This window comes from Rhinoderma darwinii, chromosome 1, assembly GCF_050947455.1.
Source record: "Rhinoderma darwinii isolate aRhiDar2 chromosome 1, aRhiDar2.hap1, whole genome shotgun sequence".
NCBI classification, from domain to species: domain Eukaryota; kingdom Metazoa; phylum Chordata; class Amphibia; order Anura; family Rhinodermatidae; genus Rhinoderma; species Rhinoderma darwinii.
The window spans coordinates 430,459,546-430,479,297 of record NC_134687.1 but is presented as its reverse complement, the minus strand read 5'-3'; the positions used below and the strand labels follow the sequence as shown (position 1 = coordinate 430,479,297).

General features: G+C 44.8%; 1 protein-coding gene across 1 annotated transcript in view; it reads left to right on the top strand.

Annotated features, from left to right (window-relative positions):
* GLTP (glycolipid transfer protein) overlaps positions 1–19,752 on the top strand; it is a 52,229-nt gene that overhangs the window by 20,036 nt on the left and 12,441 nt on the right. The window contains exons 2-3 of the mRNA XM_075830646.1: positions 12,801–12,859; positions 14,421–14,554. Of these exons, the coding sequence (XP_075686761.1) occupies positions 12,801–12,859; positions 14,421–14,554 (193 nt within the window). The remainder of the gene's footprint in view (positions 1–12,800; positions 12,860–14,420; positions 14,555–19,752) is intronic.

The window sequence follows — 19,752 nt, the reverse complement described above, 5'->3', positions numbered from 1 at the left end:
GTTATTAATGGTTGTCTGAGGAATGTTCTGCCACGCTGAATGCACTTGGGCACGCAAATCATCAAGGTTGGCTGCTGGCAGCTAACTTTTCAATGATGTCCCAGATGTGCTCGATGGAAGACCAATCCGGAGATGCTGCAGACCATGGTAGACCGTTTAGGCCACGCATGCTGTTCACAGTAGCATGAGCAACATGCGGACTGGTATTGTCCTGTTGAAAAACTGCTTCTGGGACTCTTTGGAGAAATGGCCGTACTACTGATTCCACTACCAAATCCGTGCAACGCCGAGCTGTTGGTGTACCTGACGTGAAGACTAGAGGGGTCTAACCATCATACATTATGCCACCTAACACACCATAATCCCGGGAGTAGAACTGGTGCGACGTTCCCTTGTGAAGGCCTCTTCATGGCGTTGCCCACGTCTCCAGCCCAATCTCCGGCTATTATTGCGTCTGAAACAAAGGCGGGACACCTTGCTGAAGAGGATGGACCTCCACTTCAGCCTTTATAGCCGGTTTGCTGTGCACCATGATTGAGTGGTTGCGTGTGGTCCATGGAACTGCTGTACCTGGTCATCTGGCTCGTAGCCCAATGTCGTGCAAACGCCTTCTGATGGCTTGTGTCGACACTGATTGCCGCCCTAGGCTTGGGATTTTCTGTCCAATTTCACTTGCAGTACGGAATGGATCACTACGCGCCATGCTTCCAATCAGACGAACCGTCCATGCAGAGGTTCGCCTCTGTACACCTTTTGCTGTCATTCCCGTTCGTTGTTGTTCTCTCAACCCTTGGGACACGCAACATTGAACAGTGCTGACATCTCAGCCTAGGCGCGTAGCGATCTGCCGTAGTGATAAACCAATGTCTCTCCGTTCAAGGATTCTGTCCCTCTCCGTTAGCGACAAGTTGCGATAACTGACACATCGACTAGCAGGAGGCATCGTACGATCATCCTCCACCACTTGATCCGATTTTTAAGGTTTTATGTGGCTAAAAAAAACCTGTCCTTTCAATCTGGCTTTTATGCCCCTTCCACATGCCACAGATTGGAGCTAGGTGCTTGAAAATGTCATCATTTGCAGAACTTAGTTACATCTGCTACTTCCTCGATTTGCATAACCTTCTGGCTTGCCCTTCTTGGTGGTGCAATTTCAATGTTGTGGAGTGTATGTAGATTGATATGTACTTTTGTGAGAAGAGATTTAGTGTAACTTGTAATCTAGTTAAATCACTACTTATTTTGTGCTTAGGAGTCCAGTGAGCCGTCCTATTTAGTGAGTGACCGTTATTTCTGTATGCACACACATACAGGGAGAGTTGTTAATCACTAATCCGACCGCCCACTGGACTCCTAAACCCACAGTAAGCAGGGACTTAAATCCATATTAAAACTTTTCCCACAAAACTATATACCAATGTACTCTGCAAATCTCCCTCTCTGTCTGCAGATTGGAGAGCATATTTAGTGTGACCGGTTCCCTTTTAAATGATTGTATAATTTTTTTCTTTTTTAGTTCCATTAGAAGACTTTTACAAACCTTTTTTTGCTAATTATAATTTTATGTGAGATTAAATCATTGACTGCAAATAAAAGCACAGGCATTTGTTATGGAATCCCTAAGTTATGTCCTAACATACATTTATTAGTATAAATCTATGGGGCCCTTGTTAGGCCCCGAGCTATCGATAGGGGGAAAAAAAAAAACTTGTCTGCATGATTTTTCAGTTCTAGCTTTTTCTGATGCAAAGACTATCACAACATTCTGCAACCATTATCAAATTGAGTCACATGGATGATTCCTGCCTTCTCTGCTGTATTGGGGGCTACATGTATTGCCGTCGTGGTCTGTGCGTTCCTGGAACTATTTACAGTATAAAGGAAGTATGCTTATTTGAAAAGAAACTACTGCTATAAATACCCAAAACCTAAAGCCAGTAAACCAAAAAAATGTGTGTAAAAAAAAAATGTTTTTTTTTTTTTTTTTTTTTTTTTGTAATTCCCCTTTTCATGAATGCATTTACTCATCAACTAGCTAAAATCTTAACTACTATGTCATATTATAAAAGCCATGGTTACATGCTGTGTGCACATATTGCTCCAATGCATTTAAAACACAAATGCAAACTTTGCAAATAGTCTTGCTTTAAAAAACATAATTTTGTGCACACAGCCCCTATGCAGACAGAAGTGTCTCTATGGTTCAGATTGTAAACCTTGTGTCGTCTTATCTTGCATTTTATGTGTTACAATCTTTTCTGTCCTCTCTACTGTTTGTAGGTTGATGGGAAGCAGGGATAGAATGGGAGTAACATATGGCTGCATGATCAGACGCACAAAGGGGCTTGTAGTCTGTAAACATGGAGACGCATGTCTGCACGGTAGCTGTATACACAAAGCAGTAGGATATTTTTAATCTAGCGTTTGCAACAAGTGTTGACATCAAATTCTTACTGATGCCTGGTGTAGTCTGTTAAATAGCGTCCCCTCTGTAAGGCCTCATGCACACGACCGTAAAAACACCCGTTATTGCGGGTCGTAATTACGACCCGCTATAACGGGCCCATAGACTTCTGTTAGCCACGGGTACCTTCCCGTTTTCTCACGGGAAGGTGCCCGTGCCGTTAAAAAAAAAAAAATAGAACATGTTCTATTTTTTTATTTTACGGGCCGTGCTCCTATACTTTATAATGGGAGCACGGCTCGGAAAAGCGGCCGGCTGCCCGTGCCCGGCCGTGCTCGTAATTACGAGCACGGTCGTGTGCATGAGGCCTAAGCCTGTCTAAAAGAGCACTATCTACTATTTTAATACAGCAGAAACAGATAAGTAACTTCTTAAGGCCCCATGCACACGACCGAGAAAAAACTCTAATTGCGCCCGGTTCTATTGGCCGCGGACACCTTTCTGTATCGCTACAGAATGGTGTCCGTGCCGGGAATCATGGACCATGTCCTACTTTTCCTCCTTTTTTTTTTGTTTTTTTTACGGGCCGTGCTCCCATACTTTGTATGGGAGCACGGCATGAAAATGCGTCCATCGCCAGCCGTGCTCGCAATCGCGGGCCATGATTACGGGCATGGCCGTATGCACGAGGCCTAATAGAGTAGTTAGCTCTCTTTTAGTCAGCACGCGAGATCTTGCGAGTCTGAATGCTGCGGTGGGGGATTGTAATCAATATATAGACTCCAAACGGATTTGTAACAAGGGCTGGGAACTGTTTAAACCACAACTGTCCCCCCATATCATCTAGGCAGCTCCATGATAATCCATATACCACAAAGAAACAAATAAGAGCCTTTATCGCCAATGTATATATAGAAGTTTAAATCTTTATTACACAAACACTGTACATAGTTAAAATAACATAAAAAGACAACTCTAGTATAACGAGCGGAAACCGCACCAAGTATTGTTACTACCTATCATCCAAGGGTAGCTACATGACTATTTAAATAAGCATCTGATTCAAAGTCAACATAACAGTAATACACCATTACTCAGAAGTAAGAAAGAAGAGAGAGCAATGTCTCCATAGGTAAATGGTTGTGAGTAGGGAAGGGTGCAATACATATCATAGTAGATAGTGGTTAAATCAAGACAAGACTGCTAAGACACAGGCTTACCCATAGGTAGAATCAAATAGGTATAGGCAGGTGGTGTCCGCTCCGCTGCATAGACCCCGACGCGCGTTTCGCCACGTAGTGCTTCCTCAGGGGGATGTAGACTAATTTGTGCTCTATCTTTGCCCCCATATATAATGCCCAGGCCCTGAGATTGTGATGCCGTTCAGCGGCGCACCCTCGCTGGGACCGCCGGAAGCGAGGCAATCCCCACATCCGGCTCCCGGCACGGCAGCACGTGTCCGGATTCCCGACGCGTAACGGGAGTTCCAGACATGCCCAATGCGCCGAAGGAGGGGGAGAGCATCGCTGACAGTCGCCACAGCGGGCATGCGCACGACGGCACCAGAATCCAGGTATAGAGCCTAACCCTAATGCATTACGCCAGTCGATCCCCTTGACATTATCTTGACAGTGTACTTGTAAGTGAACCCAATACACTCGTCATAACCATAGGGATGGTCAGAGGCTGCCTCTTCATTTATCTATGTATATCTGTTATATAGAGGGCTGTGAATATATATTAACAATAAAGAGATCACTTGATATGTATTGACCAGTGTATGTGTATGTTGGTGTAAAGAAACGGGGTGGACTGATATTACGGCCACTCCCATTTGTGTATATGAAGGCGGGTAAGTGCCGTCTTTTATGAGTGTAAAAGAAAATAAAAATAAAAGAGAAACAAAAACAAACAGTGTATGATACAGAATCGTGCCACCAAAAAAAAAGGGGAATAAAAAATGATAATATTAGGGGGTACATGAATGACCCGAGTGCAATTCACAAACGGAGGAGGCATATGCCATACAGTAAAGAAGAACACTAGATACTATATAACAAAAATTCAATATAGGGTTAAAATGACAGACACAATACATAAGGTTAACCCATTCAGTGCTTGAATAAATCGATGGTGAAAAATAAATAAATCACCCAATTTATGAAATTAAAACACCCCATATATCAAATAATGAAATTATTAATGGAGTACATCAGTACATCCCCACCTAGCTAGAATACATAATATTCTCAATGTATAGTTATACCACAAACCAGCTCACTATGTAAACAGTAGTGAGATCATAATATATATATTAAAAGGTAAATCCATGTCACAAAAATAGATATGTGAATAAGTGATAGTCACTGGTAATAAAACAATTAAAATACCCCCCCTATACACCACTAATACAATAATAATCAGATACATCAATAGGTACAGGGAAATACATATACAAATAGTGACACTCAATTCACTTGGCTCGATAGCTAACTTAAATAAATGCTATATGTGTCCAATCTTGTAGATACTCAGACACATTGCACATATTCAAGATTGATATTGAGATACACATCAAAAGGAGGAAAGATTTTTACACACTGCCTAAGCATAACAGATACAATTTCCATACAGTGGAAATGAGTGGACAGATGTTGTACAAGTTGTCCCACGAGGATCCAGTCCGGCCCAATCCACAGAGCAAGATAGCAGGTACTTGATATATCACATATAATGCCTAATAGAGAGGACATATAGAGCAACACATAATTAAAATACAAAAAATATGATAAAAACAAATGGGCGGTAAAGATTGTGAAATAAGTTTTACAAAAATGGAACAAAGCTAAGATTTTCGTTAAGTCCCCTTGGTGTCATGGATCCCAGCATGACAATCCATTTGCATTCCCTTTGCGCCAAAACCCTCTTCACATTCCCCCCCTGATGCCACAATGTATCCTATCAATACCTTTGACCGAAAAAGTTCTCGGATTACAGTCATGGTACCTCTTAAAATGCTGAGGTATGGTTTTCAGTTGTGTCGGGTCATCTACCTCACTGGCCCCCAAGATATCACGTACATGTTCTCTAGTACGGATTCTCAGTTCTCGAAGTCAGTCCGATATATATCTTTGAGCACCCACATGTAGCGTAGTAAATCACATGTGTCGTGCTACATGAAATATATTCACTGATATTAAAATTACGTGTTCCGTCTGCTGAGGAAAAGTTTGTTGCCCGACAAATGTTGGCACATGCTCTAGATTTACCACAAGGATAACATCCTTTTCTGGGTCCACGGGAACCAAAAGGTGATATCTGACGAGGGACATAGTGGCTTTTTACAAGGAAATCCCTTAGGTTCCTGGCTCTTCTCGCAGTCATCAGGGGTCTCTCGGATAAACTCTGAGCTAAATGAGGTTCAGACATAAGAATGGGCCAGTGGTGCTCCAAGATACTCCGCATCTTGTTCCACTGCCCATTATAGGTAGATATAAAACGTACCCCAGACTGATTTGTCCAATTTTTTTTAGGTTTCAGGAGGTCATTACGCAGTGTCGTTTTTGCTCTCCTGTAGCCCAACTTGATGGCCCTATTGCTGTATCCTCTTTTTTTTTTTTTTTTTTTCGGTTTTTTTACGGGCCATGCTCCCATACTTTGTATGGGAGCACGGCATGAAAATGCGTCCATCGCCAGCCGTGCTCGCAATCGCGGGCCATGATTACGGGCATGGCCGTATGCACGAGGCCTAATACAGTAGTTAGCTCTCTTTTAGTCAGCACGCGAGATCTTGCGAGTCTGAATGCTGCGGTGGGGGATTGTAGAAGGATGCAGGGGATGTTGCTAATCCCCAAACCCGGAAGTTCAGACCTGACTCATGTGGAGAGTCCGGTCATGTAAGTACTAAAATAGAAAAAATAAAACCAAATACCTTATTGGTGTTATGCACACTTTAAGTTTATCGATTACCATAGACCTGCTTCTTTCAGTTTGTCTAATGTCCAGAAATTTACGGCCGGTTGGCAACCCTGTGGCCGGGGGGAGGGAAGAGGTTGATTATCTTAGTAACCCCCAATCTAAATTGTCAACCTCTATTAAAATCTTCACACTTGCAACCAACCGTGCTGCCTTGTTACTTACTTCATCTGTCCCCTCTTCTACTTTCTGTAGATGAGCAAGAAGAGGGGGAGAGGGAGCGGAGTAACACCTGACTGCCGAACATACTACACACAGGGTTTGTTTGTAACCATGGGGACACATGGGTCTGCTGAGGTGCTGTATACGTGAAACAGGCCTCATGCAAACAACTGTGTTTTTGCGTCCGCAATAATGTTGATAAATAGCGGACCCATTCATATCTATAGGCCCATGCACACAGCTGGGAGCCCTGACCACAAGAAAATAGGACGAGTCCTTTTACGGGCCGCATTTGCAGTCCAGGCTGCTAAAAGTATGTGCACGGTCCATGATTGCGGATGACACTCCGCGGCCGTCCGTGCCCGTAACGGCTATAGCAGTGTGCATGAGGCCTAAGATATATTTTTCAGTCAAGACGGTTGGCAAAGGTACTAGTTTTTATCTTATTTTAGATAAATTTTAAATACATTATAAAATGGTTGCAAAAGTCTACACCGCCTTTTAAGGTAAACCATTACATCATAAAAGTCTATACACCGTGCATCATTTTTAGATATATTTTAAAGGCGTTTTCCAGGGACATTTTTATTTTTTTGCCGGACAGCGCAGTTAAAATTGAGGAATAGCGTGCACGCAAAGAAAATTGTGCTGCTATAGAAGTACAAGCACAGAATGAACGGAGCGGACATTGAGGAGGCCATGGACCAATAGGATTCCTCCAACCCGGGCGTAAACTCCAACTTTACGTGGGTGCTTAGACTTAGTAGGCCCCTTTGCGGGGGAACTCACAGCGGCAGTAAAATGGCAAAAAAGTCACTTTGTGCCCCCATATAGACGTTTGGCCCCCAGTTTGTACCCCCATAAATTGAGTGTCATCTGTAGATAGTGCCACAGGGCCCCTTTCCTCCCTGGTAGCGCCACACAGCCCCCCTCCCTGTAGGTAGCGGCCTCTAGGAGTGGAATCCCCAGCCAGAGCATTGCCGATGCTCTGGCTGGGGATTCCGCTTCAGGAGAAACCCCTGACGTCACGGTCCATATATATCGACAGTGTTGTCAGGGGCAACCCCAGAGCCATAGTCCCAGGCAGAGCACTACTAGCACTCTGCCTGGGACTCCTGCTCTGCTCCTGACATCACTGTCCATATATGGACAATGATGTCAGGGGCTTCCCCAGAGATTGATTCCTGGTGCGGAGCCGCTAGCACTCTGTTAGGAGAACAGAAGGAGTCCCAGGCAGAGTGCTAGCGGTTCTGTACCGGGACTCAATCTCTGGGGAAGCCCCTGACATCATTGTCCATATATGGACCGTGATGTCAGGAGAAGAGGAGTCCCAGGCACTGTCCATATATGGATAGCGATATCTGGAGCAGAGCTGAAGTCCCAGGCAGAGAGCTAGTAAAGGCTCTGCTCCGGTACTCCAGCTCTGGGGAAGCACCTGACCTCACTGTCGATATACGGCTAGTGATGTCAGGGGCAACCCCAGATCCAAAGTCCTGGACAGAGCGCTACTAGCACTCTGCCTGGGACACTGCTCTGCTCCTGACAACACTGTCCATATTTGGACAGTGATGCTGTGACGACGGCACACGGTGCTTGCCCGGATTCGCCAGATGCTGATGCCGGCACTGAATAGGGTACATATATTTAGGGATGATGGGGATCACATTAGATATGAGGTGCGGTCACAGGATTCTGTCACCGCACCTCAGATAAAGCAGGTGGGCGGGATAAATTAAAGGGGGATGTAGAAGTAGTGGGGAGGGCCAATAGACACAGAGGGGGCGGAATAATTAGTAAAGAACAGCCCTGTGTTACATAAGTCAGTAAGGTATCGACACATGACTGTGTGTATTCTAAGGGTATGTGCACACACACTAATTACGTCCGTAATTGACGGACGTATTTCGGCCGAAAGTCCTGGACCGAACACAGTGCAGGGAGCCGGGCTCCTAGCATCATAGTTATATACGATGCTAGGAGTCCCTGCCTCTCTGCAGGACAACTGTCCCGTACTGTAATCATGTTTTGAGTACGGGACAGTAGTTCCACGGAGAGGCAGGGACTCCTTGCATCGTACATAACTATGATGCTAAGAGCCCGGCTCCCTGCACTGTGTTCGGTCCACTACTTGCGGCCGAAATACGTCCGTCAATTACGGACGTAATTAGTGTGTGTGCACATACCCTAACTCTTGTGCATGAGCCTGTGTCGAGAGGAAAAAAAGACAGATGAAAATCAGAACTTCCGGCAGGGCAGAGGTAGGCAGAATAGGAAGGAAAGTGTTAAGATTTAATATAGACTGTATATTGGGAACTTTATTAAATATTCACATAGAATATTATTTCAAAAATTGTGTCCCTGGAAAGCCCCTTTTAAGGGTAGATTAGTGGGTTAAGAAAAGTATTAATTTATATTGATCCAAAGGTGAATGACTGCTCACATATTTTCTGCTAAATTACATATTAATCAGTACAACAATGGGACTGAAAAAGGTTAACTCAACCGGAGTTCATTGACGTAGCCGAGTGAGATAATGGTGTATGTATAAAGAACAAACTCCTCCAACGTGGCCTATAAGCTGTCGACAAAAACTAAGCTTATTTCCTGATGTTACAAACGTTCCATTATTTATTTTGGGGTCATCCGAATGCTTGTTAAACCCCCTTAAGGATGTGGCTCATTTTGGCTCGAGGACGTAGGCGGTTTGCGTTTTTGCCTCACTGCTTTCTGAGAGTTGCCTTTTTTTTTTCTCCCGCTGATGTTGTGGTGTGTGGTTGTTGTGGTGGTGTTTTTTTTTTTTTTTTAAAGAGAACCTTTCACCAGCCCATACATGTGCAACATGTAATGGGCAGGGCTGCACAAACCCTGGGGCACTTTAAGTTTTTCTCCTAACCGCCTCCGTTATTTAGATATCGGTGCAGCTATATTTGGCACCCGTTAGTGACCGCCAATATGCCTTTTCACAGCGGCCACAAACTGGCTTTATTCTGATGCATACACCTTTTCACGGCGCTGCATCAGAATAAATCTGCGGCGCCAGGAGCCGTTAAAACTCAATGTTCTCATTTAAAGGAGGTAGCTGAGAACTTGGGGTATCTCTGCTCGAGCGGGTGGATCGAAATCCGCCCGTTTAACCCCTTCGATGTGGCTCTCACTAGTGAGCACCGCATCAAAGTGATTTTGGAGAGGGAGGGAGCTCTCCCATCCCACTGGCACCCTGCTATGAGTTTGCAGGGTGCCAGTGTCTTCTATGACAGCCGGGGGCCTAATAAAGGCCCCCAGGTCTGCCTCTAGTAAATGCCTGCTTAAAAAGTAAAATATAGTTTTCGACAGCACAACTCCCTGTGTAAACAGGGAGACGTGCTGCCGACATGATGATGATGTATGGGGACGAGCGCTCGTCCCCATCCATAGTTCCGTGTGACAGGAGCAAACGAGTGCTGATCAACGATGTCTCCCGATCAACGCATGCACATACAGACTCCCGCCCCCCCCCCCCTCCGTTGTGATGACATGATCGCTATTAATCGTGCCATTACAAGGGTTAAACGGCTAATCCCTAGCTTTCTGCACCATACATCTATGGCCTATGTCACCAAGGGGGGTTAAAACAAACACACACACCCCTTTATATAGCGCCAACTTATACAGTGCTGCAGTGTAGTAAAGGCTGCAAATACAGACTCCATATTGTGCATGCAAAAAACGCAGTGCAGGCAGAAAGACACCTGATGAAAGGAGAGCCCTGTTCAGACTGCACTTACAGTATACAGCTACCATCCAACATTTCTGAGCCCTATTTTGTAAACTGGTCGTGGCCCCCTAATACCCAGCATCTTCCGTAGTACTATTGAACTAAATTTAAATCCCTTTAGAACCCTATGTCATATTTTTTCCGTCTTTTGTATTATATGAATACTGATCATTCAGAATTCCGCTTGTATCCCTCTCCAAACTACATCATAACAGTATTTCTTGAATGACTTCTTCGAGCGATACAAACCAACTGGTGTCTTTAACGTGTTATGTCCTCTAAATGCTATTTGACAAAAGAGACCCTTTATATGTGTTTTGTACATTCGTTACAAGGGTTTCACTCTGTCAACCTGTGCCAGTCACCAGCTAATCACTCGGGTCCTATTCCTATACAGCTGTCTCATTTACACCGAGTTATGTCTGGGGATCCTCATCTATAAAGCATGGGCTCCTTTCCAGATAGATTTCTCAGACTTTTGCAATTAAAAATAAATTGCTAGATTAGACAATGATTCTTATAAAAAAAATTATAATTTTTTTTCTCTTCACCGCTACAGTTGGGTATTTCCTCACGCAGAACAAGTGAGATATCTGCCCATCTACAGTGGACCTATTTACAGATGCTTGATGGCTATGAGGAACAGGAACCTTCATGTTCTAACACATTCCCAGTATTTCTGCCATTCTGGCTTCTAGGAAAACTAGGTAACAACCTTTGTTGGAGCTTTAAAGGTGGCAACATTGGTTGTTGCCCAACTTTTCCAGAAACTGATATAACTTAAAGAGCTGAACTGATGTTTTTAGAACTCCAGTACTGTTTCCTTATTCTTGGCAGAACAGATTTCTAGCTAATGCAACGCGTTTAACGGAATAGGTTATGAATGCCCTTGTGTGACAGGTTAACCGGTTACATAAAAAGATAACGTCTGCATCAAGTGTCTGCGAGGTACAGATTATCCGGCAGCGATAAGCAAGCCAAGCAAACCGGTTACTTGATGCCTATCCGCCTCTTTCTTTGTGGAGATGCCTGATCAAGTGACTATCTTTTGTTACAGACGCCACAAAATTAATTAAATTTTGATACCGTAGACCATTCCGTTCTGACCCGAAGCTGCAGAAATTGGGATTTGTCATTATTTATTCAGATGCCGACGGCTGCACTTTGTGACTCGGCTCACTAGGTATTTTTCCACTGTTGAGACGTCAAGGCTTTTAGTCTCAAATATCACAGTAAAGATTAGGGGTGTGAAAGCAGCCAAGGTGGGAGCAAACCCACACATTTTATTGTGACTTTTGCCTCTGCTGGGCTGACTTCTTGAATTTAAAGTGTACCTGTCGTTTCAGGTGACCTCTCAGAATAAACTGTCATATGTGGGTTCATGAGAAATAACACGATTTCTGGCCATTGCATGATTTGTATTCTGCATTTTTTACCAGTTTGTTTTGGGTTTTTTCCCCCTCTGCGGGCTCTATCTCTGTTTTTAGTTTCTTCTGAGCTAGTTGGTGGAGCCAAACTGTTATCAAGTCTTCTATACTAAATTTTCTAAATATACTAAATATTCTAAATTGTAAAGTGCTGCGTAATATGTTGGCGCTATATAAAGATTTATTTTTATTATTATTATTATACACTGCACACACAGAGATAGCCGAGTAGAATTTTTCTCTTCTATCTGTCACATATATAGAAGCTGCAGCAGTATGGAGGAGATTATACAGCAGTAATTTAGCAGTGTAGCTGTGAATTCAGCACTGGGGTGAGAGAGAACACTTACTAGGAAGCTACCGCAGCGCTTCTCCCTATCTCTTTCAGTTTTCTTTTTCTCTCTTCTGGGTTATGATGTACTAAATATGTGTAATATTGTGCCATATAGCAAAAAACTGCTTCCTCGTCCATCTGCAACGCTGAAGAAAACGCAAATTGCCAGTGCTCACCCTGCTATATAAAATACAAATGTTTTATCTTGCGTACCCTACTTCATTCCACTGCACTGGCATCTGGTAATGAAATTCTATGGGTTTTGGAGCTAAAGTGTCTAAAAGAAACTTAAAGGGGTTGTCTAGTCCCTAAAAATCGGTGGCCTATCCTGAGGATAGGCCATCAATACCTGATTGGTCGGGTCTGACTACTGAGACCCCAGTCGATCAGATATTTTGAAGGGGCCACAGTGCTGATATGAGCGCGGCTTCCCCTTCATTCCGGGCACTGCTCACACTGAATCGCCGATACACTTGTAGCGGTGGTTCACAGTATTACATCCCATTCACTTCAATTTGGAGAAGGTTATTATACTGTGAACCGCCCCACTACAAGTGTCAGAAATTCAGTGTGAGCAGCAAGGAAATTGAAGGGGAAGCAGCACTCGTCACTCGTCACAACAGCTGATTGGCGGGGGTTCCAGCACTCCTTTATGATCCCTAAAATAAAGGAGCTTATGGCATAAACTTCATTCTACGTAAGTATATAGCTTTTAAAATAACTTGATCGTATTTGTGTTTACAGACTGCCTTGGATCGACTATATTCTCTCCAATTAAGGCTGACATTACAGGCAACATAACGGTAACATTTTTCTTTTATTTTGTGATCACCTGTAAGGTTTTTTTCATGGGTGTTTTTTTGTTTTGTTTTTGTCTCCCTTGTATTCCTCGTTTACTTTGTTTGTTTGTTGTGCTTTCTGACATTTCCTCTATTGGGACATAATTCTGCAAAAAAACAGATGTTAGTGTTATTTTCTAATAGGATTAAGGCTTACATATTTGGAAAGTCCTATATTATCCATCTAACAAAGTAGTGGAGGTCCGGTTATTTCATCTTTAGATTTCATTCTTGTGACCAATTTCTTTTGAAAAAAAAAATTCCTGCGCTTATTCCGCTTTCGCTTGATCTCTGAATTATTATTTTTTTTATAATTTTAAAGGAAGTGTAATATATTCCAAGCAAGAAATAAGAGCCATGCCAAGACCCAAGTAGCTGGTTCACTATTTAGCTCTCGCATTACAAATCTCCTACAATGAAAAAAGTCAGTAAGGTTTTTTTTACACAGGATATATGAATTTTAAAATCTCATTATCAAGAAGGCTTTTGGAGTCCTATGGAACAGTGTTGAAAATACTTAGCAATACCATGAAATTTGTAGTCTGTTCATTACGGCGTCAATGTCATTTGTTGGAATCTGAGCTTAAAGCTACATTCACACATTGTGGCATTTGATATGCAAAATCCGCCTCCAAACTGCAGATAAACGCAGGCAATTCTGCAGGTAAATTCCGCACTTCGTATTGCAGTTTTTGATGCGGTTTTGAGGTGCAAATTTTACATTTTGATACAGAAACAGGTGCAGTTTTTTGTTATAAACTTGACTGATACAATTCTGAAATGGAAATGCAAGATAAATTGACATGCTGCAGATTTTAAAACTTCAGCGACGTGTAGATGAGGTTACTCAATCATTTACTTTGCAGATACTGTATTATAATGTGGATTTGCTGCAGGAAAATCTGTACCTGAGGCCGGATTCACACGGGCGTTGCGCATCTCGGACGTGAAAAACGGGCGTTTTTCACGTCCGAGGTGCCTCCGTGCTCTGCGGGATGCGATATCACGCATACCCCATAGACTAGTCTATGGAGGGATGCGCGAAGCGTGAAAAAATGGGACATGTCATATTTTCGCACTGACCCTTCACCTGGTCCATTGAAACAACGGCCGTGTGAAGGGCCACCGTGTGATGGCCGTTGTTTTGACAGCCGTCACACGGACGTATAACACATTTGTGTGAATAAGGCCCAATACGCATTAAGTGCAGGAGGTCAAAAGGGGTTTTCACATCATACGAAGTGATGGCATATCGCTAGGATATTCCACTTCCTGAACTGTGGGGGGGAGGAGGGTCTGACCACCCAGACCCCCATAATCCTCAGAATAAAGGGGCTGCAGTGCTAATTAATAATTTATTGGGATTAATGGGCGTCCGAGGTCAGAACCACACAGATCATAAAGTTATAGCATATTCTAGCGATGTGCCATCGCTTCTTATGTTTGGAATTTTCCTTACAGTTTAGTAGAGTAAATTCAGACTAATTTGGCCAAGTATAAAATATTTATTTCTTTGTTTTGTTAGAAAATTCGTAATGTTTATGAAACAAACCCCACCAAGTTCAAAACATTGCAGCAGATTTTGGAAGGAGAAAAGGAAATGCATGGGCCTCAATGGCCAAAAGTTGGCGCAACTCTAGCTTTGATGTGGTTGAAAAGGTAAGACGTATGCAATTTTTATATACATCATTTTTACTTCTGGGAAGAAAATGACTGTCCTGATTTTACGTTAGTTCCAAAGGTACGTTTGTGAAATTGTCTTAATCTGGACCATTAAGGCTAGGATCACACACGCCGTTTTTGGCTCCGTTTTTTATATCTTTTAACCATACACAGTAGTGAACACAAAAGAAAGGAGACGTGTCAATCTATTCTTTATACTTTTTCTTCCATTATGATCTACTTCTGGCTTTGACCCAAAAAGTGTGTCTGTGTTGCCTTTTGGGTACATGGAACAATTGGAGAACCCATAACCCAGCTTTTAGGTGGTGTCAATGTGTAAACTGAGATTGCGGCGTTCCATGATAAGATTCTGAAAGGGCAACTCTAAACAGCTTTGCATTACAAGAACTCGTAGCACCCCTTAGGGTTGTCACGATACCAGAATTTGGACTTGGATAACGATACTTCGTGTAGTATTGCTATACTCTATACCAAAACTATACTTTGCCAACAATAATAAAAAAAAAAACGTTCTTCCATTTTCTGATGTAAGGCGCGTGGTGTGATGAATTTTTGAACCGTCCATGTGCCTCGCATTAAGGCCTCATTTACACGAGCGTGTGCGTTTTGCGCGCGCAAAAAACGCTGCGTTTTGCGCGCGCAAAAGGCACTTGGCAGCTCCGTGTGTCATCCGTGTATGATGCGCGGCTGCGTGATTTTCGCGCAGCCGCCATCATAGAGATGAGACTAGTCGACGCCCGTCACTGTCCAAGGTGCTGAAAGAGCTAACTGATCTGCAGTAACTCTTTCAGCACCCTCGACAGTGAATGCCGAACACAATATACACCAACCTGTGAATAAAAAAAGACTTTCATACTTACCAAGAACTTCCTGCTTCCCCCAGTCCGGGCTCCCGGCCGTTGCCTTGGTGACGCGTCCCTCTCTTGTCATCCGGCCCCACCTCCCAGGATGACGCCGCAGTCCATGAGACCGCTGCAGCCTGTGATTGGCTGCAGCCTGTGCTTGGCCTGTGATTGGCTGCAGCTGTCATTTGGACTGAACTGTCATCCCGGGAGGTCGGACCGGAGTTATCGGTAAGTCAGAACGTCTTTTTTTTTTTTAACAGGTTCATGGATTTTCGGAGCGGAAGTCACTGTCCATGGTGCTGAACCAGTTTAACGCTTTCAGCACCGTGGACAGTGACTGTCTCCTGACGTCGCGTACCCGAACATTTTTTGACTTCAATGGGTGCGTGAGTGCGCGAAAAACGCACGATTATAGAACATGTCGTGAGTTTTTTTCTGCGCACACGCGCTGAGCGCAATTCACGCATCGTGGAAACTGCCCCATTGACTAATATAGGTGCGTACGACATGCGTGCAAAGCACGCGCGTCGCATGCGCGTATATTACGTTCGTGTAAATGAGGCCTAAGGGTATGTTTACACAGCCTATTTTCGGGCCGAAAAATCTGAAGCAGAACGCCTCCAAACATCTGCCCATTGATTTCAATGGGAAAAATGGCGTTCTGTTTCGACGGGCTGTTTGTTTATTTTTATTTTTTTACGCAGTAGTTTTGAAAAACAGCTACGAAAAAGAAGTGCACAAGAAACGCTGGCGTATTTTACATATTTCCACTATGATGCTAGGAGTCACTGCCTCCCCGCAGGAAAACTGTCCTGTACTGTAATCCTAGGCAGTGACTCCTAGCATCATTGATAACTGATGCTAGGAGCCCTTTTCTTAAACGGTGTTCGGTCCAGGAAATGCAGGCGACATACGATCCGTATATCACGGACTAAACATAGCCATGTAAATAAGCCCTAATACTAATTAACCCCATCATTTCCCTCACAGATTAACCCAATGTCGCCCATTATAGTAATTGACCCCATCATGTTCCGCAGTCATAATGGACAACACTGGGATAATGTGTGAGGTACATGATGGGGTTAATTACTATCAATGTGAGGCACATGGAGGCTCAAAATACATAACGCCTCGTGCCTCACATTAATAAGTGACCGAAAAAGTTTTTTATTTTATGACGTTATAAGTGTGTTACGGTGGCGATGGTACTGAATGTGTTTATTTTATGTATTGAGACGGTTTATTGTAAAAAAAAAAAAAGTGTTTTTTTAAAATGTAACATTACCTATTTTTTTTTTATTTTTTTTAACTTTAATGTACTGGCATATATCTATATCCTGATCGTACACAGGTGGTTGTTAAGACAAACGATACCAAATTATGCCCTAACGGGAAATATGGTCAGACCGTTCTGGGGTCCCTCAATAGACCCTGGGCTGTCTGCCCATATATGGTATGTCCTTCGATCGCGTCACCGGGATTCCCCGTGACGCGATCAAAAGGGCATCCCTCTTCTCATTTATCCCTTGAATGCTGCGGTCAGCTTTGATCGCAGCATTCAGGGGAATAACGGCCGAGATGAGGTTTCTCTGATCTCCGCCGTTAGAGCGGGGCTGCGGCTGTGTAATACAGCCACTGCCCCGCTCCGGACAATAAGTCATGATGCAGCCGGCGCTGCACTAACGAGCACAGGCACTGAAGACAGAACATGGGGATGTTTTGTAGTGCGCCCGCCATGTTCTGTTTTCAGTGCCAGCACTCATTAGTGATACGCTGGCCGCATCGCCTCATCCTCACGGCGCGCACTTGTCAGGACTCAGGTGCGGGGCGATGGCTGTATTACACAGCCGCAGCCCTGCTCTCATACATTCGTGTATTACTATACTAAGCTGTGCGGTCGCACAGCTTCGTATCGAAATACATGAAATAACGGTATTTAACCGTTTCAGGGTGCACGGCATCGAAAGAGTATCGAATGTTTCAATGCATCATGCAACCCTAGTACCCCATTAGTATTGGCTGTGAGGAATTTTGCTAATGGATAGTTCACTCTGAGCATTTACTGTGGTGCAATGCAAACAAATCCCAAATATGGTTCCATACTGCAGCATTCAGAAAATTCTTGCAAAACATTCTTCATTGTGAAAGGTAAAACCCAGTGACAATCTCTAACTTCTGCTGTGAAGTAATTGTGCGTGCTATTTTTTATGGATCAGCTGTAAAGGGGTTATCCAGTTGCTAAAAATGTATGGCTTATCCTCCGTATAGGCCATCAATAGCTGATGGGTTGGAGTCCGACTCCTGGGACCCCCGGCGATCAGCTGTTTTGCAGGGGGTGCAGCGCTCGTACGAACCCCGAGAGAGGGATATAGTGATAGATACATACAATTTTTATTAGGCATTCCTCACATGGGCAGCAAGGGTAGAACTTAAATATTTCTGAAAAAAAATTAACATGTTGGACAAGGAAAATTCCAGCTATCCTCTTATTATTCAATTGTATTTTTGCTACGGTGGGAATCTTCAGATTGCAATCAAGCACCTGTGCATGTAAATTTTGTCTTGCACATTCAAATGAATGAATACAGAAATGTGTCTTATCTGGGATGGGAAAGGCTTACCCAGAGGCGTAGCTAGGTTCTCCTGCACCCGGGGCAAATATTCAGATTGGCGCCCCCCCCCCAACTTATTTTCCGACATCTCCTTCCCCCTCGCCATGTATGCTTTCTCTGCCAATCAACGAGGTGTAATTGGTTTTCACAATTTTTTTTTTAACGTAACCTTGAGTATAAAAGCATTTCTACATTTTACAAGCGATATAGTTCTATAATGTAATTAACATAAAAATAAATTAAAGAGGCCACACACAGCCCCCTGTAGATTGGGCCACACACAGCCCCCTGTAGATTGGGCCACACACAGCCCCCTGTAGATTGGGCCACACACAGCCCCCTGTAGATTGGGCCACACACAGCCCCCTGTAGATTGGGCCACACACAGCCCCCTGTAGATTGGGCCACACACAGCCCCCTGTAGATTGGGCCACACACAGCCCCCTGTAGATTGGGCCACACACAGCCCCCTGTAGATTGGGCCACACACAGCCCCCTGTAGATTGGGCCACACACAGCCCCCTGTAGATTGGGCCACACACAGCCCCCTGTAGATTGGGCCACACACAGCCCCCTGTAGATTGGGCCACACACAGCCCCCTGTAGATTGGGCCACACACAGCCCCCTTGTAGATTGGGCCACACACGGACCCCCCCCCTTGTAGATTGGGCCACACACGGACCCCCCCCCTTGTAGATTGGGCCACACACGGACCCCCCCCCCCTTGTAGATTGGGCCACACACGGACCCCCCCCCTTGTAGATTGGGCCACACACGGACCCCCCCCCCTTGTAGATTGGGCCACACACGGACCCCCCCCCCTTGTAGATTGGGCCACACACGGACCCCCCCCCTTGTAGATTGGGACACACACACACAAGGACCCCCCCCCCCCTTGTAGATTGGGCCACACACACACAAGGACCCCCCCCCCCCTTGTAGATTGGGCCACACAAGGACCCCCCCCCCCTTGTAGATTGGGACACACACACGGACCCCCCCCTTGTAGATTGGGACACACACACACGGACCCCCCCCTTGTAGATTGGGACACACACACACGGACCCCCCCCTTGTAGATTGGGACACACACACACGGACCCCCCCCTTGTAGATTGGGACACACACACACGGACCCCCCCCTTGTAGATTGGGACACACACAAGGACCCCCCCCCTTGTAGATTGGGACACACACACACGGACCCCCCCCCTTGTAGATTGGGACACACACACACGGACCCCCCCCTTGTAGATTGGGACACACACACACGGACCCCCCCCTTGTAGATTGGGACACACACACACGGACCCCCCCCTTGTAGATTGGGACACACACACACGGACCCCCCCCTTGTAGATTGGGACACACACACACGGACCCCCCCTTGTAGATTGGGACACACACACGGACCCCCCCCTTGTAGATTGGGACACACACAAGGACCCCCCCCTTGTAGATTGGGACACACACAAGGACCCCCCCCTTGTAGATTGTGACACACACAAGGACCCCCCCCCTTGTAGATTGTGACACACATAGCCCGCTGCCCCTTTGTAAATAGCGCCACACTGTGAACAGAGCAGTGAGCGGTAGCCTACCGCTACCACTCTCCGCTCTGCCTGGTGTGACTTACCGGAGGAGCCGAGGTGGTCATGTGGTGGAGTAGGCAGCGGCGAAGTTCCTTCTGACTAGGGTTGGTGACAGCCAGGG